The 25,560-nt window shown below is 30.4% G+C and overlaps 1 protein-coding gene across 5 annotated transcripts; it reads right to left on the reverse strand.

Moving 5' to 3' along the window:
* Positions 1-1,047: 1,047 nt before the first annotated feature.
* On the reverse strand, positions 1,048-22,060 carry LOC141667641 (uncharacterized). Of its 5 annotated transcripts, none has more exons than XM_074474206.1 (6): positions 21,449-22,060; positions 10,023-10,280; positions 9,006-9,803; positions 5,904-7,274; positions 2,922-4,978; positions 1,048-1,462 (listed from the first exon to the last, which is right to left on the reverse strand). In XM_074474206.1, the coding sequence occupies exons 1-5, from the start codon at positions 21,949-21,951 to the stop codon at positions 2,926-2,928; spliced, it is 4,983 nt and encodes a 1,660-aa protein (XP_074330307.1). In that variant the 5' UTR covers positions 21,952-22,060; the 3' UTR covers positions 1,048-1,462; positions 2,922-2,925. The 5 variants fall into 5 exon arrangements, with proteins under 5 accessions (XP_074330307.1, XP_074330308.1, XP_074330306.1 ...); XM_074474207.1 differs by having other exon boundaries at positions 1,048-1,605; positions 10,023-10,265; positions 21,449-22,059; XM_074474205.1 differs by having other exon boundaries at positions 1,048-1,605; positions 21,449-22,059.
* Positions 22,061-25,560: the final 3,500 nt, after the last annotated feature.

Below are 25,560 nucleotides of genomic sequence, written 5' to 3' on the forward strand. Positions count from 1 at the left end.
TGTTAAACATACATCAAAATAATAATATTACTATGTATATATATAGCCATCACAAATTTAGTCAACAACAATACAAAATTAATCTGATTATAATAATAATTGTCTATCCATATAATTATTATCCAATATGATAATAATCGGTAACACATACAGTTATTATTCAATTCAGTTATGTTTTATATCAATAAATCTATATCAATATATTTAAACCCAACACGGGGACAGGTCATGCGGAGTTTATAGGGTTGTTATATACTTTCTCAACTTTTAATTTTTAAAGCATAGAGTTATATTCATATCATGCTTGTTTCTTTGATAGTTGTGATCACTGTTATAAAATAAGGGAATTGGCATTATTCACTACATATATCTTATAGTAATTAATTGGATATTCGATTATTAATCGGAATGATTAATAGGAATATCAATTGGATAAATTTAAAAATATATAAAATATATTTAATTTATTAAGTTTTATATATTAATTTAAGAAAAATAGGCCATAATTAATCAGACTCCAAAATCGAATCGACTGAGCACATTATAAAAATTAATCAGATTATTAATCGATCGATAATTTCAAGAATCTCGGTCGTGACTACTTTCTTGGTGGGATATAATGGAATGGGTTTAACTTTTAACTCATTCATTCCTAATGAAAATTATTGACATGCATTTTAAAATATTAAGATTGAGTAGCTGAAATATGTTGGAGAAGCTAGATTACGAACTACATCGGATAATACAAGGTTGCATCAAATTTATATCAGCTTTATACAATCAATGTCCTAAAAGGCTAAAACAACAGTCATACAGATGCGTTTGAGAACTTTGACATCAATATATTTCATTGTACATAAAAATGCATATTAGTAACTAGAAAGCACAGGTTGCATTAAGTTCTCTATGAATTGTACCAGCTTTATACAATCAATGTCCTAAAACAATAGTCATACAGATGTGTTTGGAAACTTTGGCTCCAAAACTAATTGATCAATATTTTTCATTGTACAGAAAAATGCATATTAGTAACTAGAAAAAGAAAAGGAATGAATATTATGTATCATAGATAGATAAAAAAACATTAAATTCCAAATGAAGGCACATTGTTCTTTTCAGCTGTGCTCAGTTACAGGTACTTGAGTATTCACAAGTCACACACAATATTCTCAATGAGGTCCACATGGCTAGGTTTTGCAGACTTTGAAAACACTTGCAAGCAGTTTATATGGTGTACACAATAAATATAACAATCTTCTATTTTAAATTACAAACAGAAGCACCCTTACAATTCAGTGAGACAGACCAGCAAAGCATACCAATAAAGAATAACACCCACTAGCAGAACGGACCAAAGAAACGCCTCACAATCCAGTAGAGTAGACAGACCAGAAAAGCATAACATACACCAGCAGAGCAGACCAAAAGAAGCAGAGTAGCATCACAAACTTGAAGCAGTACACTGATTAAGAAAATGGGGGCAGTTGAGAACTGAGACATGAAAAACAGTTTCTGTGCATCTCTGTTCGCTTAAATTATCTACTACAAAAAACTTAAGATTATCATGCACCAAGACCAGCCATTTAGCAGCCAAAAGTATTATCACTGCAGCATAAAAAGCAAGGGTTGGTATGCATAGTTCCTAAGTACTTTAATCAATGTATAACATATATTTCTCCGTAATTCACGATATCAACAAATTGAAATAACAAAGAAGATTCGAGGAACTTGAAAATCATGTTATCCTTAAAACAGATGATCCCCTCCTCATTTGTGCTTCAAGGTAAATTGACTTCCGACTCCGAGAATATAGAGAATCAAGCTAATTTTAACTAGAAATCTAAATCACTAATTTTGAGATGAATGCTCCAATCTCCTTTTTGTCACAATTTCCATACAATCTTCCTCATTGAAACTTTTACTCCCTCATTTTTTTTCAATGTATCCTCATCATCATTTCTGTATATATTTTGTTACTAATATTTCACTCCATTCCTTCTCCATGTTATTCTCTCCAAGTGTACACAATCTTAAAATTATGTAAAATATTGTGGGGTCTTGCTTGTGTAAAAGAATGATGTACACAAGCCTACGCATCAAATCATCAAATTGGCTAAGATAATAAAATAAACGAGTGCAACAGAAATATTTACTCTCAAACGTATCACAGATATTTAGAGAAAGAAAAGAAACTCATAATTAGAATTAAATCTTTGTAACATGATTATGATCACAATGACATCGAATTTACCATCTGAAAATATTTAAATCAACAAGCACCCTAAAAAATTTGAAAATTTCCAATAAATCCTACCACTCACCTTTAGTATGCATTAAGCAAAACCAGTACTCTAAATGAGAAATGACATTATTTAACTAATTGTCACTAAATCACTATCACTATTTAAATTATGAAATACCGTAAAATATTTCATAATATCCAATTTAAGTGCACCGTATGCACGCAATACTCCAAATGGGCAATGACATTAAATTTATTATTTGACAATTGCTCAAAATATCTCCTCCTTTTTCGTCTCACGAATAGAAATTTAGATTTTGTTCATTTGGATGGAATAGAATGCAGAGAGAATGGAGTGAAAAAATAGTAACAAAATATATTGGAAAAAAAAGAATGTAGGGGGAGATAATGAACAAAAAGAAGGGAGTAAAAATTTTCTATGATGAAGATTATAAGGAAAATAAAGAATAAGGAGAATGGAGCATTATTTTCAAAATTAGCGGATACTTAGATTAGATTTATACTTTAAATTATAAGGAAAATAATAATGAAGGAAGGTATAATAATATCTGTACATAGACAGTGAAGTCCATTGATTGCATTGAAATTTATGTTTTAGGAAATCATCAATTGATATGCTATCTACATGAATTTGTAAGAAAGACAAACAGAGAGTTACCATATTAATTAGCATTGCATTCTTCCACAAAGAGCCTTAGGGAATTCCCATACTGTGGTGCCAACTCACTGAGACAATTTCCGTCCCCGTCAATTTCAGAGAATGCACGATGTAGATATTGAGGTTGGCCACCACTCCATTCTGGTTCCTTCCATTCTAATGCATTCCACCATTCACTCTCTCCTTTGATTTTTATTTCATCTTCATTGCGCACTCTTAGAAAAGGAAATCTTTTCAACTTTGGGCAATCGTAAATAACAAATTTTTCTAGTTCCGGACCAATGCTTATGCCCCTTGATATGCTCTCCAACTCAGGCAAGTAGAAAAGGGAGAGTTTTTTCAATCTAGGGAGATATTCTGTAGCTGTCAGTTGAGTTGACTCCTCAGCTATTAGGCTTGTGATTTTGGGGCAATCATCAACTATTATCTCTTTCAAGTTTACTAGATCTCCTAGTAGCACGGGGGTGAAAATGGTGGTCAGGTTTGGGCACGTGTGTAGAACCAATACCTTTAGAGAATGCACGCAACAACCAACACCTGGCCCTCTCCATATGTTTTCTAAATTCTTCAGGTAATGAATGGCCAAGTACTGCAGCGAAAGAATTTCGTCTCCATAGTTAGCTACCCCAAGATTAAAGTCATTTCCATCGAAAACTGTCTGCATCTCATTGCAATCCACCATCAAGCAGAACTTCAGCTCAGTTAAATCCTCAAATTTGAAGACAGACAGTTTCTGTATTGTCCAATGACGATCTAGATACAAAGCACTGGCATGCCTCAGTGCTTCAGCAAAGATAGTTGTGATGTCCCTGCCATTGATGTATTTCAGACATCTCTTCAATTTCAGGATCTCTTCTTCGAGTTCACATGGTAGACGAGATATGAAACGCTGAGCATGAGGACCAATAATGAAACTGAAGTTTGATAACCTCTGGTAAATAGACAAGTTATCGTTTTTGTGAACAAGTCTTAGGAGATTTTGGAGAAGTTCAATCATCGGCAGATACAACTTCAGAGTTTTCAAATTTCTTAACTCAAGCAGGTCATTAATAATAGCTGCAACTGCAGCATCGCACCATGTAACATGTGGATCAAGATTAATGCTTAGCTCCTCTAGTTGAGTAAGATTCAATAATATTGTCTTTGGAATAATCTCAACTATATCCTTGTTTCTTCTGTAGCTCTCACCATCGTGCAATGAAACCTTTAGACACTTCAATTTAATTAAGCCGCCAAGTGTCATCGGCAAAGAAACAAGATCAGTTCCTTCAAGATCCAATACCTTGAGATTCCCAAGTGCGCCAATTTCACCTGGTAGCTCCATCAGAAGTTCACAACCTCGCAAAATGAGTTCTTCCAGTTCCGTCAATTGGAAAATCCAGGACGGTAAAGTCTTTATACTTGTGTTAGACATATCTAGCACTTGAAGGTGAGGCATTTTCTCAAAAAGTGAATTTGGAACCTCAAATAGATTTAGGCAACCAGAGAGATTCAGTTTCTGAAGGGAAGTCAGCTTACTTACACCTTTTGGTAGCTCTGTCAAACTTTTACAATCACTTAGATCCAGCGAAGAGAGACTCCGAGGAAAATCAAGAGAGTCAGGAATTTCAGCCAAACTTGTACAACCAGAGAGAACAAGTTTCTTGAGATTCCCAAGTGCAGCAATTTCCCCTGGTAGCTCGATCAAAAGTTCACAACCTCGCAAATTAAGTTCTTCAAGTTTGAGCAATTTAGAGACAAAAAGTGGCAACGTTGTTATACTTTTGTTTGAAATGTCAAGAACTTTTAGGGCTGGCATTCGCTCAAAGAATGACGATGGAACATAACTCAAATCAAAGGTTGATTTCAGGAATAACTTTTGAAGATTTGGGAAGCTTAGATTATCTGGAAGCTCAGAAAGTTTGAAATTGCCTATGTGCATAACATTAAGGTTCATTACTGCTGCTGATCTTGAATTCCGTAATTTATATTCCATAAACTTTTTCATCAGGCTAAGTAATTCTGTAATGTCAAACAGAGTGCCTTGTGCTCCATGAAAGTCAAGGTGTACTTCCATTCTGCATTGCGAAAAAAAGAGGTAGAAACATTATGGCACTACAGATGATCAATATAATATTATTGGTAAAAGCTGTGCACAAAACTACGTTTACCTATTGACTATGAAAGATTTACTTCTATGACATATCAGTATTGCAAGTTACAGGTTCTTTTGTAATAAATCAAGCAACCACTCATGTGGAACATTTTATTGACTTTCATGTTAGTAAAATTTTTATCAATCACTAACTTGGCAGGGTGATTTATCTACACAGTAGTCAATGTTAGGAACTGTTGTTTTGCTAAGCATGTTAGGAATATTCAGGATATACATAGCATAGAACAAAATAGTAATCAAGCTGTTACTGTAATTAATTCTTTTGGTTCCATAAATGAGACAAAAATGAATGTAGATAAATTTTTTTACCTAATAGTGTGCTCTCTAAATACAGTAGACATGGTCTATTATCATTATATATTTTTTTTTATATATATATATATATATATATATATATATATTAAAATTAATATATGATTGGATAAGTAAAATTTAAAATATATTTGAATAATAATCACGGGGTTTAATCTAGTATTATTAAATGATGGAAGTTATTATTTTTCACTCAATTGTACTGTGATGGCTTGTAATTTGATAATTTGTACGTTAGTGGTTATAATTTAGTTTAATTTTCTGCACGCTAGTGGTTAAAAAATTTAATTGTGCGACGTGTAATTGTCGATTTTCCGTGCATTTTGGGGGTTCACATTGGCACAATTAAATCCTTAGGTACCGAAAACATTTATTAGTCAAATAAGGGGCAAAAATATTGAATAAACCATCATATTGCAAATAAGTCTTATTTTATACTAGATTATAGGCTTTTAATGCTGAATTGTGCCAGTTACTTACCTAAAATTACAAATAACAAGGTAAAAGTTACTTACTTGTCAGCATGGCTGGTAGTAGATAATTTGTTTATAGATACTCCAGGCGCATGAAACTCATATAGGCTGGTGCAACCAGTGAGGTAGAGATATTTAAGGGAACTCAGCTTACTCATAGCTTCTGGTAGCTTTCTCAAACTTTTACAGTTTGTTAGATTCAGTGAATAGAGTCCCTCAAGCACTTCAATAGACTCAGGAATTTCAGCCAAATTTGAACAACCATGGAGATTCAGATATCGAAGGGATCTCAGCTTACTTAGACTTTCTGGAAGCTTTGTCAAACTTAAACAGTCTCTTAAAACTAGTGAAGTGAGACTCTTGAAAAATTCAATGGACTCAGGGATTTCCGTCAAATTTGTACAACCAGAGAGATCCAGATGTTGAAGGGCTCTCAATTTACCTATACTTTTTGGTAGCTTTGTCAAACTTTTACAATTTGTTAGATCAAGTGAGGAGATACTCCCAAGCATTTCAATAAACTCAGGAATTTCAACCAGTTTTGTACAACCAGAGAGATATAGATATTTGAGAGATCTCAGCTTACTTAGACTTTCTGGAAGCTTTGTCAAACTTAAACAGTCTCTTAAAACTAGTGAAGTGAGACTCTTGAAAAATTCAATGGACTCAGGGATTTCCGTCAAATTTGTACAACCAGAGAGATCCAGATGTTGAAGGGCTCTCAATTTACCTATACTTTTTGGTAGCTTTGTCAAACTTTTACAATTTGTTAGATCAAGTGAGGAGATACTCCCAAGCATTTCAATAGACTCAGGAATTTCAACCAGTTTTGTACAACCAGAGAGATATAAATATTTGAGAGATCTCAGCTTACTTATACTTTCTGGTAATTTTGTCAAACTTCCACAATCTCTTAGATTCAGTGAAGTGAGACTCTGTAGAAAATTGAAAGAATCAGGAATTTCAGCCAAATTTGTACAACCAGAGAGATCCAATAACTTGAGATTCCCAAGTGCATTAATTTCATGAGGTAGTTCCAGCAGCAGTTCACAACCTCTCAAATGCAGTTCTTCCAGTCCGATCAATTTGAAAAAGGAACGTGGCAAAGTTTTTATGCTTCTGTTTGAAATACTAAGGACTTCAAGGGCTGGAATTCTCTCAAATAGTGAAGAAGGAATATTATTCAAATCAAGGTCTGATTGTATCAATAACTTTTCAAGATGCGGGAAGCATAGGTTTTCTGGTATCTCGGAGAGTTTGGAAGTGCTCACGTGTATCACTTTGAGTTTGACTACTGCTACAGATTTCGATTGCAGTGATTCGTATTCAAGTACCTTTTGCATTAGGCCAAATAATTCTGTAATGTCAGTCAGAGTACCGTCTCTTCCATGAAAGTCTAAATGTACTTCCGTCCTGCATCACAAAAAATTGAGTTACAAACATTAGGACATTACTTAAGACCAAAAAATGTACTTCCGTCCTGCATCACAAGGTACGGAAAAAATAAATCAAGAGTGAGGTGTATGAGAAACTAAACTAAATTGGAGAGCACTTCGAAATCTGTGTAGTCACTACTTGGCCATGGTTGATGTTTCTTGGAATTTAAATTGGGTATGATTTTTGGCAGTCCGATATTTAATAGACTTTCTTCGGTAATTAGGTTACTTGATGAATAATGAGTGGAGCATTTAAGTTCTTATATTGAAGGCTTCAGAACGAATTTTCAGTGACCGTAGCATGATTCTTAAAGGTACGTGAAACTGGTTTGGTGATATCTTGTAAGAAGGCTATAGCTTCATCGGAGGACAGATTTTCATCACGAACTTAACTTGGAAGTTACACAGTGTGCTGACATTTTTTTGGTTATATACACATTATCTGTTTGGAAACAAGCATTTCATTTGAAATGATGGATTTCAAATGATATGATTTGAGTTGTCATTTCAAAATTCTCATATTTGTACTAAAATTTGAATGTCTTGAATTTCAAATGAAATCCAAATCCAAATTCTTTTACTTATCCAAACATGTTATTTGATCAAATCTAGAATTTCAAATGAAATTCAAATTACCAAACGGGCACTACAGAATTCCATGCGGCACTGGCATGGCGTGTCACAGTTCAACTTCCCCAGTTTCCAGAATCTTAATATATATCAGGAATCTACAACTATATGCCGGACAACTCTAAAGATTTTAACGTATATTAATATACTTTAGGTCTCTCATTTCTCACCGAAATGAAGTGATTGAAAAGCCCACTTTAATCCACAGTAAATGTCGCCAACCTTGAATTCCTAAGGCAGGTGTTTTGAAAGCAATGTCAAGGACGGCATTAGTAAAAGTTCTATTCATATAGACCCTAAAGATTTATCAAGGACTAAAACAAACAAAATTCACTATTTATCTTCAAATGTCATTTATTACCAGGGAATTACAATTTTTTTTGGCAAATAGAGCAGTTGTATTTCTAAATGTGTGATTTTAAGTCCCCTGAATACATATATTTTTAACTTATAAGTTATTTATAAGATATCCAAACAAGTCTTAATATTAAGAATAAAAAGTAGTATCTTTCAATCATTCTTGAAAAGACGCTGTGATTTTGTGTTCCCTAATTTATAAGTCCGAAATACATACAATTAAGCAACGTGTTTTAATTTTCATTGTTAAATGGATGAAGGTCCTAACAGAATGTAACTGATATCAATATTTAAACAAATGGGGGTGGGAGACTCCAACTCGAGTCCCCCTCCCTAAACCGGACTCTGAAATCATTAAGTAACCGGTCACTCTAAAATGTTAATGTGTCATAGGAAGGTCCCAACATTCATACTATATTCAACTTTTCCTGAAAAACCCTGAGGAACACAATTAATTCTGCATGCCCACTACCGTGCTTATTATAAATTATTAGCATGTTGTGACAGTCATATAAGTTTTGTCTTATGAGAAATAGATAAGAACTAATGGTTAGGAGGTTCTACCAAAATATAAAATCCTAATAGATGAATTTGAACCATATAATGTGAGCTACGTCAAGTCGGATTTATTAATCAAAAACAATTTAGGCATCAACTATCAAGCATACAAAATACTCCTAATATTACATATAATTAAGTACAGGCATTGAAAGGGACGTACTTATCTGCTTGGTTTGAAGTAGACAATCTGTTTATTGAAACGTTTTTCGCATGAAACTCAAGTAGGCTTGCGCAACCAGAGAGATAGAGGTTTTCAAGAGATCTTAGCTTACTTATACTTTCCGGCAGTTTTCTCAAATTTACACAATCTGTGAGATCTAGTGTAGAGAGACTTTGAGGAAAACCAATAGACTCTGGAAGTTCAAACAAACTTTGGCAACCAGAGAGATAGAGGTTTTCAAGAGATCTTAGCTTACTTATACTTTCCGGCAGTTTTCTCAATCTTACACAATCTGTTAGATCTAGTGTAGAGAGACTTTGAGGAAAACCAATAGACTCAGGAAGTTCAAACAAACTTCTGCAACCAGAGAGATCCAATACTTTGAGATTCCCAAGTGCGTCAATTTCACCCGGAAGTTCCTGCAAAAGTTCACTACATTGCAGAACGAGTTGTTCCAATTTGATCAATCTGAGAACTGAATGTGGAAGAGTAGTAGTTAGAAATGAGTTTGACATATCTAGGATTTTGAGGGCTGGCATTCGTTCGAAGAATGACGACGGAATGTCATTTAAAGGGAAGGTTGATTCAAAGAACAACTCCTCAAGATCCGGGAAGCTTATATTATCTGGAATCTCTGGGAGATCGTTACTTCTTATGGTCATCACTCTGAGGCCCCTTACTGCTACAAGTTTCGATGTTGGCAATTTATATTTTAGAGCCTTTTCCAGCAGGCCAGGCAACTCTCCGATTTTTGACAGGGTACATTCACTTTCCGGAAAGTCTAGTTGTATTTCCATTCTGCATCATGAAAAATGAGAAGAATCATATAAAAATTTGTAATCTGGGAGATTTCACATAAAAACTATGTTGTAATTATTTATTTATGCAGTTTTCAAAAATTATGCAAGTCACCCATTTAGGTGTATTAAAGCCATGTTATTGCAGGCATGACACTTCCCTCTGGTTACGCTTATCTTTTGATAAGCCGTTGAAAAATAAGTGTAAAAAAGTACGTACCTGTCAGCTTGACTGGTGGTATTCAATAATCTTTCTCTTCTAGTCAATTTCCAAATATTTCTGAATTTCCTTCCGGAAGGTGTTGATTGGGGCATGTCTGGCTCCAGCTTCTCAGAATCGCCGATATCAAACTGAACTGGCTCCAATTTCTCAGAATCGCTAATATCAAGATGAACCCTTCGGACAATTCTAGAAATAAACTTTCGGTCCACCCGTTTGGTACCGCGAACATATCCAAAATATCTGCCAACATATGGGCTAAAGGGCACTGGTCAACGAAACGAACATATCAAATATAATCCGAAAATGTTAGCCTGACCAAATTCTCCTCACATACTACTTAAATTTCATATTATTGTTACAGGTTGTCCAGGTAACTTCATTAGAATAAGTATTTGGGAGTGACCCAAAAATAAAGCCGGCTCTGTCCAAATTATATAATATCATATTTATTGCTTAGCAAACCCAACAAATTGGGTAAAAATTTAGAGAATATTTTTGGGGATAATAAAAAAAATAATGGATGATAAGTTATTTTCATTAGTCCCTTAAATTTTTTAAAGAAGAGAAGAAGATTTTTTAGATAAATATACAAAAACAAATTCCCACTTTTTAGAAATCTTTTTCTTTCTTTCTTTAAAAACTTTTTAGGAACAAATTGAGAAAATCAAATCTAGGCATTTCTATTTTTTTAGTAAAAAGGTTTCCTGAACAAAATATTAATTGCGTTGGCAAAGCAGTGTTCTAAAAGTCGATAATCGGAACTAATCGGTTGAGTTACTGATTAGCGAATAATCGGTAAATCAGGATTAATCGGAATGATTAATCGAAACATTAATCGGATACATTTTTAATATTATTTAAATATTACTAGGATGTTATATTCTTATATACGTATTGTTATCTTACAATATGTTTGGGCTTGCAATATGTTTGGGCTTGCAGGAAAAAGGCCCATGGACTTGTATACAGTCTAGACTTTAGGGATGTGATTAGGTTTAGTTGTTTACATGCGCCCCTATTTTTCTTCTTTATCATCGCCTCCATTAACTATAAGTTATGTTCCCCCTGTGTAATATATCAAAACCATCCATTGTCACCCCTCAAAACCACCATTTCGGTCATTCTTTCGCACGGAAATCAAAATAATCTCATATAATTATATTCAATTTCTCACCGATTTTTTAATTCTACCCGATTTTATCTGAGTTTGACCGGATTTTAATCGAATTTCTTCAAAAACGTTTTTCCAACCGATTCTGTTGAAATAGATCGGTGACCCGCCGATTGACAATTAATCGGCTAATTAATCGTTAAAATTGGCTATTTTTACAACCCTGTGGCAAAGTTAAAAGGATTTTTTGCCATACATTTTTTATATGCCATTACAATCAAATGATAAATTTAAAGTTCTAAAATTATATATTCTAATATTTGAAATTAGGTGGCGTTTGATTAAGTTAATGAATAAAGAAAAGGGAAATAATCAAATTAATTTTCTTTGTTGTACTTTATTTTATAAAAGTTGCTTTTTATTCTCTCCTTTTAGCTTTGGGTTTACTAAAAATCTTCATGCTTACGTTCTCTCTTGCATCCCAAAAATTATTTCACTTATATTAAAAAAATTATAAAATTAAAAACAATTTAAATTTTAAAATTAAAAAACGGATATTAACTTCGTAAAAATCACCTACATTTAAAAAAAATAAAATTACTAGTATTTTTTAATTTAATGTATATTTTTAATTTAGAATATATATATACACGTTTTTGCTAACTTCTTAAAATGAGAATTACGAGGACCGGTTATATGCATAGTCAAATTTGGTGACTTTATAAAATTTAAAATTTTTGATTTACATAAAATTATCAATTTACCAAATTCGATATTTTAACTTTTCAAAAAATTATTATTTTTAACTAAATAAATCACGAATTCTCACAATTCTCATTTTTAAGAAATTTTATTGAAACGTGGCCATATATATATATAACTTGTAGAGAATTATATAAAATAGTAAGTGGGTTAGTTGGATTCCCTGATTTGATCGAACCAAATAAAAACAAACTTAATCTCATACTTCCTGTTCTAATTTATTTGTCTAAGAATTTATTTTTTTATTGTTTTGAAAAATAGAAAAATATATATTAAAATAGATTAAATATATTTTCTAATGATATAAATATTATAAATATTTTTGTTCAGATGCTATATGAAATTTATAATCAAAATTTAGTCAATTTAATCGCAAAAGGTCAAATAGTTCGTTATGTTTTTGAACCAATCCCCGGGAGAAAATCAGTTCAAGTTTTTTCCTCCTCGTTTCAATTTCTGATAGTTTTTCAAATTGACCTTATTTTCATAAGAAAAAAGTTAATCCTGTACCTATTTTTTTTAAAAAATGAAAACAGAAAAGTTGTATTACATAAATTATAATATTAAAAATAACAACAAAATATGAAAATAAAGGTATACTCTATCTAAATTTAAGAATTACGTCACTAGATTACTAAATTTGATGTCATGAAATAATATTTAATATTTCCATTTTAAATACTAAAAATAGGCAAAAAAAATTGCAGACTAGTTAAATAATAAACTTTTCCCTTTTTATTTACAATTTGATGGCTATATTAATTCAAAATATAATGTAAACATATACATACAAACACGTGTGATATTATCAGAAATATAATGTAAATATATACTCCCTCCGTCCCTTTGAATTATTATCAATTTATCATTTGAAATAAAATGTTCGACACGCATTTTAAGGCTTTTATCTAGTATAATTGTATAACTTATTTTTTTTTATTTTTTATTTTAAATAAAAGTTTAAACATTTAATTTTTATTCACAAAATAAATAATAAAAAATAATTTATATAACTATACTAAATATATATTAAATATGAACCTTAAAATGCGTGTCAAATATTTCAAATATTAACAACTGAAAGGGAATGAGGAGTGGTATGTATTATCAGAAAATTAAGTAATTCAATATGAGAAGACTTGTACAACTCAACAAATATGGTATGACCTTGTGATTAACTTTGGGGATGACCTATAGTCAAATTATATTTGATGGGGAGAATACTTAAGATGTCGAATTAAATATTGTTTGAAAGATAGTCAAACGTTATTCCTTCATGTTTAACTAGCATAAACTCGTGCGCACGGGTTATTTTCTAGAGTTTTATTATATATGCAATTATAATATTTTAGTTATATTCTTAATTGTAAATATTGTATAATGTCTAATGTATCTATTTATGTATCATTTTCACACAAGACATTACTAAATTACACAACGTTTCCAGTATAGCTCATTAAGAAATATATATATATATATATATATATATATATATATATTCTTGTTTTTGTTGTATAATTGTATTTAATGAATGAATATAAACAGGTAATCAGTGTACATTTAAAATGAAACAAATAAAGTTAATATGTATAATGTCGTTGGTATGTTTACAAAAAAAAAAGTTAAAAATTAACATATATGTTGAATACATAGTTGACCAAAAATTTTGAATCTTATTTAAATAAACTATATAACTGGTTTATATTATTACTGTTATGCCACGTTTTGGCATGACAAATACTTTTTAATAATTCCGTAATTTGTTAATTATTAATTACGGCTAATAATTAATTGCTTAAGCCCCAAGTTATCCTCTCTCCGAAACGAGGAAATAATCAATCTCAATAAATCAATAACGGAAAATATCTCTCAACGATATTCTTCAAATCAGGAAGATATCACAACGCTCAGATTAAATCAGATAAAATCGGTAATTACCACATTAATGAAACTTATCCCTAAAGTCTCTTAGGGATAAGCCCAAATTTCACAGAACTGCGTAGGCTTGATCCAATATAAATTGGTACGCAGGCATCTTGGCAAAGGGATCCGATACAACGAGACAAATCGAGACACCTCCCAAGTCCAGCCCCTCTTTTTCATAAACCCTAATCTCACAACTACACACAAATTGCTCTAATATTCCAGCAACCCTCCGATTTCGTGTTGTTACGAAATTCCTCCAACAACATTTGGCGCTAGAAGGAGGGGTTTATTATTCGAGGAGGACGAATAATATTACAAAACTCGTGGGTTTATGGTTTATCCATACAATGGGGGATCGATAGTCAATTACCGATGGTGAAAAAAAAAGGGGCTCGTGGCAGATATATCCTATATGGATGTACAATAACACACAATTCAGCGGAGTCCAGGCGGTGCAATATGGTGCAGCAAAGGCAGTCTCATGATGAATAACAAGACCCAGCGGCGGCATGCAAACTTGGCGAAAAAAAAAATAATATTTAACATGGAGCGACCCGTGGCATTTAAGAAAACCCAACGATCAGGCGTTTGTAGTCACACGCGGACGGACATGTTAAGGTAATATACATGCGCGGACAAGGAGAAATAAAAAAAAGGGAAGCAACCATGGAGTAAAAAGAATGACGAATGAACATGTCATGTTGAGATTGCGGGGCCAGTAGGAAAAAGAAGACAAAAAACTTGAGGAACACTGAAACGCACCATAGAAAAATGGTGACACTCGGAAATTCACAACCTGTTAGAAGCGGAAAATAAAGATAAGATTTTTCTTCTCCTGATTTATTTCTGCAAATTTATTTTTACGTGATGAATGCATAGATATTATGTTTTTCTTCTAATTTTTTATAAGAAAAATATTTAGTGATAAAATTCGTGCGAGTCACATATTTTTATGATTGTAAAATTATTGCGTCATCTTAATTTTGGACGACACACATATTTTGGGAAAAAATCGTACGAGATATTTATTTGAGAGAATTGTGGATTTTTAGAAGATCGTACGAGCTGCATCTTTTGGAAAAATAAATTATATATGCGAGATGCATAATTTTGGGAAAATATTTAAGAAAGAGCATTATTTTTGGGAAAAATAAATATCGTGACAATTTTAAATTGGCATATTTATTATGTTTGAATTGCGTTTAAAATATTTTGCATATACTGTCGCGATAATACATATATGTCGAAAAATATTTTCAAACTTGTGAATGGGAATTGCTATGTTTGGTAGCTGAGACAACCACTTGGAATGATATACACTACCGATTGTGAACTTGTATTGTTGACACCTTACGCCTAGATAGGCAGAAAGATTACAAATGGAAAGATTGAAGGTATGAGCTCACCTTATCTCAAGTATGGAAAGAGATTCAAGGTGCGAGCTCACCTTATCTTAAGTACAGAAAGAGATTGAAGGTCGGGAGTTCCGCCTTATCTTTTGCTGAAGGCATGTTTGTTGATCTTGTTACATTCATATAATACTAGCAGTTCACCTCAATAATACAATTTTACAATCGGCTGTTATATCTATCTTGAAGTGTGTACGTCAAGGTCCAACTTAACATCATTGTTCGCAATGGATTTATAAATTTGTGCTCGCACAACCACAAACAAGGGAAATATGTATCTTTTTCGGATCTTGCATGGTCTCGCACGTGCATTCGTATAATTGTTTTGAGCACGAAGGTGCTCTATGTTATTTACTAAACTCCGATTTTTAGTTGTTTCAGCGATTGAAGAATATTTAGTTCTCCACTGCAGCAAGCTACACTGAAGAACTGGGGGGTAGTTGTTATGCCACGTTTTGGCATGACAAATACTTTTTAATAATTCCGTAATTTGTTAATTATTAATTACGGCTAATAATTAATTGCTTAAGCCCCAAGTTATCCTCTCTCCGAAACGAGGAAAGAATCAATCTCAATAAATCAATAACGGAAAATATCTCTCAACGATATTCTTCAAATCAGGAAGATATCACAACGCTCAGATTAAATCAGATAAAATCGGTAATTACCACATTAATGAAACTTATCCCTAAAGTCTCTTAGGGATAAGCCCAAATTTCACAGAACTGCGTAGGCTTGATCCAATATAAATTGGTACGCAGGCATCTTGGCAAAGGGATCCGATACAACGAGACAAATCGAGACACCTCCCAAGTCCAGCCCCTCTTTTTCATAAACCCTAATCTCACAACTACACACAAATTGCTCTAATATTCCAGCAACCCTCCGATTTCGTGTTGTTACGAAATTCCTCCAACAACAATTACTGAGTTCTCTACTAACTTACAATTAACTTACTCAATTTAAAAAAATAAAAAATGAATAACTGAATTAAGAATTACTTGCAATCATAATATAAAATAATATAAAATTTACACTATTGTTAATTTAAAAGTTGATTTTAATGAAAAATGTTAGTTTTTGAAATTTAACTTATGTATGTTTGGAAAAATGTTAGTTTTCTTACACTATTCTTAACAAAATAAGATTAAGTTATATGTGTCTATGTTAGCATGTGAATTATCGTATGTTACATTTCTTAGGAAATTACAATGATTTCAATTATTTATATGATAAATATTTATGTACATGTATAATCATTATTAATATCTAGTGAGATAATTGATTACTTAAATAACATGTATTTATAATTATTCAAGAATTAAAATTATGTAATAAATAAATTGAAATAATTTATATATGTTATTCACATTATCACTAACAAAAAATTCATATCTGTTTTTACGCGACTGAGTATCAATCATGTAACATAAAAGTAAATTATATATTGTAAGACTTATTATTAATGTTCATGATTTTTTTCAAGAATTTGAAGGAAAATTTGTAATTATATTGTTATTTAAACTATTTTTAAATTTCTTTCATTACAAATCTAATATTTCTTCATATAATAATTTGATAATATTGTATACTATTCTCCTAAAATTATATATTTTTCAATTCGATAAAGTTTTATAAATATTAGTTGAACTGGTTAATTCCTTCAAATTATTGAATAATATTTTTTTTAATAGTATAAAATGTATTGAATCAGATACTATAATATAGTATAAATGTAACTTTTATTTGAATAATTTAAAATATTAAAAAATTCAAAATATTTTTACAATAATATCTTGATCAATAAATATTGTTTATCTAAAAGAATTTTTTTTTAAATGCTAGTTTTTTAAAGTGAAAAATTAAAAATAAATTGATTTAATATATCATCGTATTTTTAACAAATCTCGTGGGATTTATATCAAATTTCAAATATTTTTAAAATCGAGACAAGTCCCAAAACACTATTGCAGTGAAGTTAGTAATTTTAATATAAATAATCAATTGACTTGATCTTATAAATACCTCAAACACATTAATTTATATTAATATAAGATATCAAAAAAATTCACATTATTTGTAAGATATTCCCGTCGAACTTGTAATTTAAATTTACTAAATGTAGAATGTGACAATGTTTTTCGGCTAGTCATGTAGTCAAATTTCGAGTATTTTTTGAACAATGGGCCAAATTCTGATTTCAAATTCAAAATAAACTAATATTCATCGACTCATTATAATTTGAACTTATCTAAATATTTAATATCAATCTAGATTATTTATATATAGGCAATTCTATTTTCAATATTTTCTTTAAAAATTATGTATGTACATTTTAATTACTTTTTATAATAACAAATATGTTAAAAATATATGAGATATATATTCAAACTAAAAAATAATAATAAATAAGATAATAATCCATTTATGTATGCCTAACTTTATATCTGGAATTCAGTTTTTTAAAATTAATTGTACAAATATTCAATTAACTATCATTTTTTTTTGCAGAATTCAATTAACTATCTTTAAAGTTAGATAAAATATTTTTTAGCACACTTACATATTATGTGTATGATAAAACATACATGTGACAATATGGTGTAGTGGTACGAGGTTTTATAGAAGAATGAAGCAACTCGAGTTCGATTCCCACTAAACACAACTTTTATATACATATTAAAAACAGGGGTAGTTTAATCTTTTCAATGAGACTTTTTAATCTCAAAATATTATCCCCTAATTGTGCTATTATATATAGAAGAGATTTCCTTCATGTTTAATTTTAGTGTTATTCTATTCTAGGGCGGCGAAAAATAGTTTTGGATGGGATTTGGATCATTAAATAATGGGTGGGATTGGGTCTTCACCCAAAACCACATTTTACCTTATTTAAAAAAAAATATAAGTAAAATTTGGTTCAGGTTATAATGGTTCCAGGTCAAAACATGGGTCAACCATTTTCTTTTGAGAAATTATTAAAAATACTAAATTTTCTAATTTTTTTATGATTTTACTATTATTTGAATTTTTTTGTAAAAATATCGAATCAGCCAAAATCAAATAGATATGCAACAAATTGAATCGAGTTTTTTTGTTAGATTTGAAATATATAACAGGATCCTTGTGACTTAAAAAGAGGTTTGTGACTTGCTATCAAAAGTTAAGTCAGAAAAAAAAGTGATGGAAAAGGAAACAGATGTTATTAGGATCAATACAGTAAGAATAGCTTTATTATTAAATAGAAACTAGTATATAATCAGTGTGATGCATAGTTATTTTTATCATATATATTGTAAATTCTAATTTTGATTATACCTCTCAAAGATTTTTTTTTTTTTTAATTTTGATATGTTGCCGGCATGATTCAAACCTTATACCTCTTAAATAATACTAATTTTAAAAAATAAATCTAATGGTCAACAACGATCGGCAACCAAATTTTCAATGTTTTGTCTTGAATATAATAATATAGATAGGAATTTAATATAAGTGTCATATTTTAAATATAATAGAACTGATAGGCGATTAACTTTAGGTGTCCTGTTTTAAATATAATATGAAGTGTCATAATATAAGTGTCCTATTTTAAATATAATAGAATTGATAGGCGAGTAATTTACCTTCGTTCACGTGGTTTGTAGGCTATTACGTGAGCCTGAGTTACCTTATATATATATATATATATATATATATAGGCTACTCCAATAGAAATCAATTTAGAATAGAAACTAGAAATCAGAAACCAAATAATATTTTATTTAAATTAATTCGAAATATAACACATATGGTATGCAAATCGATCGTTGAGAGATGTAGAAAAATACAGTGAAATCGGATTTAAAAAAACTTACGGCTTGACTGGAAAAATCAAATTAAAAACGAAGAAGAAAAAGTGAAATTGGGTGTGAGAGGGTGTAGAGTAGTTGGGTGGGGTGATTTAAGGGGGACCATTAAATTAGGTAGATCTAATGGATTAGATTAGTTTCTCGTTTCTATTTTAATCTCTTCTATATATAATAGGAGAACAATGGTATAATTTCATTTGATTAAAAAATCTCATTAAAAAGACTAAAGTATCCCTGTTTTTAATATCCATATAAAAGATGTTGTTTGTGGGAATCAAACTGGAGATATTTCATTCACTTATACGACCTCATACCATACACCATATTGTCACATGTGCTTTTTATCATACACATAATACATAAGTATGCTAAATGAATATTTTATTTAATTTTAAAGATATTGAATTTCGCAAAAAAAAGATAGTCAGTTGAATATTTGTACATTTTATTTTAAAGAATTGAATTACAGATATAAAATTAGGCATAGTACATAAATGGATTATTATCTTATTTATTAATCATTTTTTAGTTTAAAAATATATCTCATATATTTTTAACATATTTTTTATTATAAAAAGTAATTAAAATGTACATATATAATATTAAAAATATATTGAAAATAGAATCGCTTATATATAAATAATCTATATTGGTATTACATATTTAGATAAGTTTGAATTATACTCCCTCTATCCCAACCATTTCTATACAAATGGTTTGGGCACGGAGGACAAGAAATTCATTAAAATAGTGGGATGAAAGGAAAAGAAAAAATGTAATTTAATAAAAAAAGTATAAAATTGGGTAAAGTGGTGAGACCAATCAATATTTAATGATAAAGTGAGTGCAATGGGAGAAAGTAGTGGATGTGATTGATTTTTATATTATTAAATTCTTACTATTTTTTGGTAAGTTTGAAATGTATAGAATTGAATGAGACATTCAAAAAAGGAAAATGTATAGAAATGAACGGGACAGAGGGAGTAATGAGTCAATGCATTTTAGAACTTGGTCCATTATTCAAAAAATACTCGAAATTTGACTACATGACCCGGCCGAAAAACATCGTCACATTTTACGTTTAGTAAATTTAAATTACAAGCTCGGCAATAATATTTTACCAATAATGTGAACTTTTTTAATATCTTGTGTTAATATAAATTAATGTGTTTGAGGTTTTATAGGATCAAGTCAATTGATTATTTATATTAAAATTACTAACTTCACTTGTAACGCATTATTATTTTTGGGATTTGTCCCGATTTTAAGAATATTTGAAATTTGATATGAGATCTCACGAGAATTGTTAAAACTACGATGATATATTTAATCAATTTATTTTTCATTTTTCATTTAAAAAAACTAACTTTTTAAAAAGAATTATTTTAGATAAGCAATATTCATTGATTAAGATAATATTGTACAAATATTTTGAATTATTTTATATTTTATCTCAAATTTTTTAAAATTTGACTTAAGAGCTTATATAAGAATAGTGTTGGAGTTGCTCTAAGAACATTATAATGCATAAAAAAGACTCTAGAAAATGACCCGTGACTCGCACGGGTTATTATGCTAGTTTTAATTTGTATTTAATCATTTCCATATATATATATATAATATTAAGTGTCATATTTTAAATATAATAGAACGACCAACAACCAACAACCAAACTATATTTCGTCTTTAATATAGTATAAATAGATAGGGAGTAAAATTGACTATACATACACACAATAAAAATAGTACACCGTATAACAACATATACCTTCATATTATTTTTATTTAAAATAAAACAATCTCCAACAATTTGCTAATTGGAGAATATATACACGAGGGAGTTCAGAATTAGAGAATAAGATTATAAGAGAAACTAACTTTGCAGGCTTGCAGCGCATCAACGCCATATCACCGTGGCAATTTTGATTGTAAAAAACAGGTGAAGTATGATAATATGGGCGGTAAAATGGGTATCACGGATTTGAACCTATATTTTGAAGTAAATACGAGACTGGAACGTGGTCCGGACCATATTATAATTTGTGATTTTTTGTTGAACCAAAGATCTGTGTTTTGGGTTGGTTTGGGCGGGTAATTTGGATTATATTATTAACATGAGAAATAGTCTTATAATTTATGAGCATGTTTGTGTAATCTCATAATTTTTTTGCTTATGACTTGAAGTTATTTAAAGTGAAAATTTATAATTCCAAATTTTATAACACTGACACAAGTTTTTAAACTTTTAAGTCAAAAGTTACAGCCACGGCCTACTACCCTGCCCGCATATAGTAATTTAATCCAATTAAATATAGTGACCAGTCTAAGAGATGATCTCTAAACAATGCAAGATGGTAAACTAGTTACCTTATTGGCAGATGAAATTCAGAAAGTTTTCCAACTTCTGATAACGCAGCTCTCCAGGTTCCTGCCTTCTTGTTCTCAATACCGGCCGCATATTTTCTGAATGCTGAGCCAAATTCACCATTCTGGTAGCGAACATCAATTGGATCAATATGGTAGAATACGGGAATCACCCTATGTATTCCTGCTCTCTTTAGTCTGAGGATTTCGACAAGCTCGTCCAGGCACCATCCTGAATCAGCATAGTTTTTTGACAAGAGAACAATTATAAACTTTGACGCCTTCATCTGAGGTGACAATATGTATGATGTTTCTTCAATTTCTAGCTGACTGTCATGATAAAATGCTCGGATTCCGACCAAGCTGAAGGCTGTGCGGAGATTATCCACAAATTTTCTTGTATCTGCAATATTGAGACTGATATACACATCATGCTCAGTTGAAAGAGAAATGAGTCCAGAAAGGGAGAGAGAAGATCCCTCCATCTGGATACTGGACGAAGCCATAGCTGATCTTTTGCAAGTGCTGCTACTTTTTATCAGATAGATCTTTTATGTTCTCAAAGCAGTTCTTTTCCATGTTTTCATCTACTCATATTCATTTCTAACCAAGTGGCTTAGGGACGACTTAAAAGTCAGAACTACTCATCCAGGCAGGCAAATTGGCGACCACACAAATCTGCGGCCCATAATTTCAAAATATTATCTAATTTTATTAAATAAAATAATTATTTGATACCTTTTGTTATTTTTATATTATCAATCACTAAAGAGTCATTAATATATATATATAGATTTTTGCTCGAATGAGAAATTATTAAAATGGGAACCGCTAATTTTTATAGTCAAAATTGGCGATTTCGTGAAACTCAAAATTTTTGGTTGGTACTGTACTCAAATTTCAATTTTTTAAAAAGTCATCACTATCAACTACAGAAATTACCGGTTCTCATTTTAATATTTTTTCACTGGAGAGCGATCACACACACATACACTTGTGTGTGTCTATGTCTATCTATCTATGTATATATACACACACACTAGCCTAATATCCGTGTGATGCACCGTTTTTAGTATTACATATTTCTTTAAATTTAATTTGAAGTAGAAATTTTAAGTTATAAACCTTATTTAATTGAAATTTTAATAATATAATTTGATAATACTTATTAATATACACATAGATTTATAAGTTAGTGATACTATAGTTTTAAATAATAATGTAATGATTGAAATTTATATTTTTATTGATATTAATAAGTGTGTTTACAAAAGATTATTATATTTAATTAAAAGGTAAATTTTAGATGAGATCAGTAGTATACGGATTGTTATTAGTCTGTTAATCGAATAAATCCAACTAATTATATTGATATTTATGTTAGTTTCATATATTTATACCTGAATCAATGGTAAAATTTTATGTGTTAATGATAAAAAAATTATGTTAGCTTGAGACCCTTATATCAAACAAATCCAGCTAATTATACTTACTATTTTTGTTTAATTTTATTTTAGCCTAGGGCGATTATTATTTTATTTTAGACCAAATAGATAATATGTATTATTATTTTTAATTTGATGACGTTATATCGACCCTACAAATTTTCTTTCAAATTTTTATTTTGTTATAGTATGTTCCAATAATATAATATTTTTAGTGGGATCAATATTATTTCTTATTTTATTTTAGCCTGATTCTTCAAATTCAACTAACAATATGTAGTTTTAAATTTTTTTATTTAAAATTGGATCAATAGTACAATTTTGTTTAGCTCTTTCAAATTTTTATTTTGTTATAGTTTGTTCCAATAATATGATGTTTTTAGTGGGATCAATATGATGTATTATATTATTTTAGCCTGATTCTTCAAATCCAACTAATAATATGTAGTTTTTAAATTTTTTATTTAAAATTGGATCAATAGTATAATTTTGTTTAGCCCGGCCACGTGAATTTTATATATTATTTTATTTTAACGAAAACCATTAGACATAATATAATTTTGTTATGAATATTTATCTATTTATGAGAGTATTTTATTTTAAATATAACTGTAATTATGATAACTAGATCGACTACCAACCAAACTTTCATTGTTTCGTCTTTAATATAATAATATCAATATGCATGTGATCAAATGAGAACCCACCTTAAAAGTGAGAACTGAGAACCTATTATAGCCTTTTATTTTTTTGATCTAAACTATTCAATTTAAAATTTTACATATAGATGTATATGTCACCATCATCCTCATCCCCCATTTATTTCTCCCATTCATCTCTATTACCTTTATCTTCGATAGCCAATAGCCTTCATTAACCACTGCAATTTCAGATATGAAGAAGGTAATACTCTCTCTCTCTCCCTCTCTCTCTCTCTCTCCCTCCCTCTCCGTCGCCGCCTTATTCCACTAGCTACTTTAGTCATCACGATTCAAAACTTCCGACCTGAACGCCTTCGATCTTATTTCAGATTACATCTCCATTTTTGCTCTCATTCATATTTAATCATTTTTACGAGTATGGTCCAGAGATGACAAATTATAAATAGTGTATGAAATATGAAGATGAAAGCATTGAAAGACGAAGACTTCTGATTTGATGATAGTTGGTGTATTATTGAAGGGATTATTAAATTTTACAATTTTTGAATGTTTTTGGGTAAACTTTGATTTTGTGCTTTTGAAATTTGGTTACTCTGTTTAATATTTTTGGTGACTTCTGTTGAAATTCTGGTGAATTTGGTGAATTCTGTTATAGATCTGGTGATTATTGTTGACTTTTTTGTGACTGTTGTTAATTTTTTTGGTATTTTGCTGTCGAATTATAGTATTGTTGTAAGTGGATAGTTGGTACTTTGCTTTCAAATTATAATATTATTGATATTCTTACACCTCTTTTACCTTATTTCTTCACCGTATCAGACCATCAACCCTCCTCCGTCGTGCATCTATTTCTCATCCTCCCCCGCCAATCTCATTCTCTTCTTTCACCACCCGTAGCAGGCACCTCCATCTCCGATCTAAAATTTTGATTTCAAATCTAACAATGTTACCAATCATGCTCGGTTGTTGAAATTGATGTTGATTGGTTAGAGTAATGAGGTGGTGAATATCTGATGCCTATGGATATTGTTATTGATGATGATGATGAAGATGTAAACATATTTAATTTTTTTTAATTATTAATTTTCTCATATATTTTTTAGTGATTTGCGTTTAATATTTGGTGATTTGCGATCAAATATCCAGTGATTTAGCTTAATTTTTTTTAAATCTTTAGATGGTTGAGCTAATCGTATGTTTATGATTTACGTTTTAGTGACTTATGTTGAATTTGGTGATTTTGAAAGTGGTTTTTGTGCTGATATGACTTTTCATAATTAATTTTAATATGATGATTCTGGTTAATATTTGATGATTCTGAAGTTAACAGTGTGGTGGTGGAAGTCTGTTGGTGATGGTGGTAAGACGAGACCAGGAAAAGAAACAAGAGTGTGGCAGTGACATGTACATTCTTTATTTTTATAATAAAACAAATAAATTTAATTATAAAATTATATGGGGTTCTTAGTTCTTATTGTAAGAGAGGTTCTCATTGGAGTAACCTCATATATATATATATATTGGTGTTTTGCTGTTGAATTATGGTATTATTGTAAGTGAATAGTGTGGTGCTTTACTTTCAAATTATGATATTATTGATATTCTCACACCTCTTTTACATTATTTCTTCACCATATCCGACCATCAACCCTCCTTCATCAAGCATCTTTTTCACATTCTCTCCCGCCAATCTCATCCTCTTCCTCCACCACCCGTAGCAAGCACCTCCATCTCCGATCTAAAATTTTGATTTCAAATCTAACATTGTTACCAATCATGCTCGGTTGTTGAAATTGATGTTGATTGGTTAAAGTTATGAGGAGATGAATGTCTGATGCTTATGGATATTGTTATTGATGATGATGAAGATGTATACATATTCGATTTTTTTAATTATTCATTTTGTCATATATTTTTGGTGATTTGCATATAATATTTGGTTATTTGTGATCAAATATCCAGTAATTAGCTTTAAATTTGTTAAATATTTAGATGGTGAAGCTAATCG

Source organism: Apium graveolens, chromosome 6, assembly GCF_009905375.1.
Source record: "Apium graveolens cultivar Ventura chromosome 6, ASM990537v1, whole genome shotgun sequence".
In the NCBI taxonomy this organism is placed as follows: Eukaryota; Viridiplantae; Streptophyta; class Magnoliopsida; order Apiales; family Apiaceae; genus Apium; species Apium graveolens.

Coding starts and splice junctions, on each gene's coding strand:
- LOC141667641 (XM_074474206.1), bottom strand. CDS start 21,951: ATGGCTTCGTCCAGTATCCAGATGGAGGGATCTTCTCTCTCCCTTTCT. Junction 7,275..9,005: donor ACTTCAAACCAAGCAGATAA/GTACGTCCCTTT, acceptor TTTGTGATGCAG/GACGGAAGTACATTTAGACT. Junction 4,979..5,903: donor ACTACCAGCCATGCTGACAA/GTAAGTAACTTT, acceptor TTCGCAATGCAG/AATGGAAGTACACCTTGACT.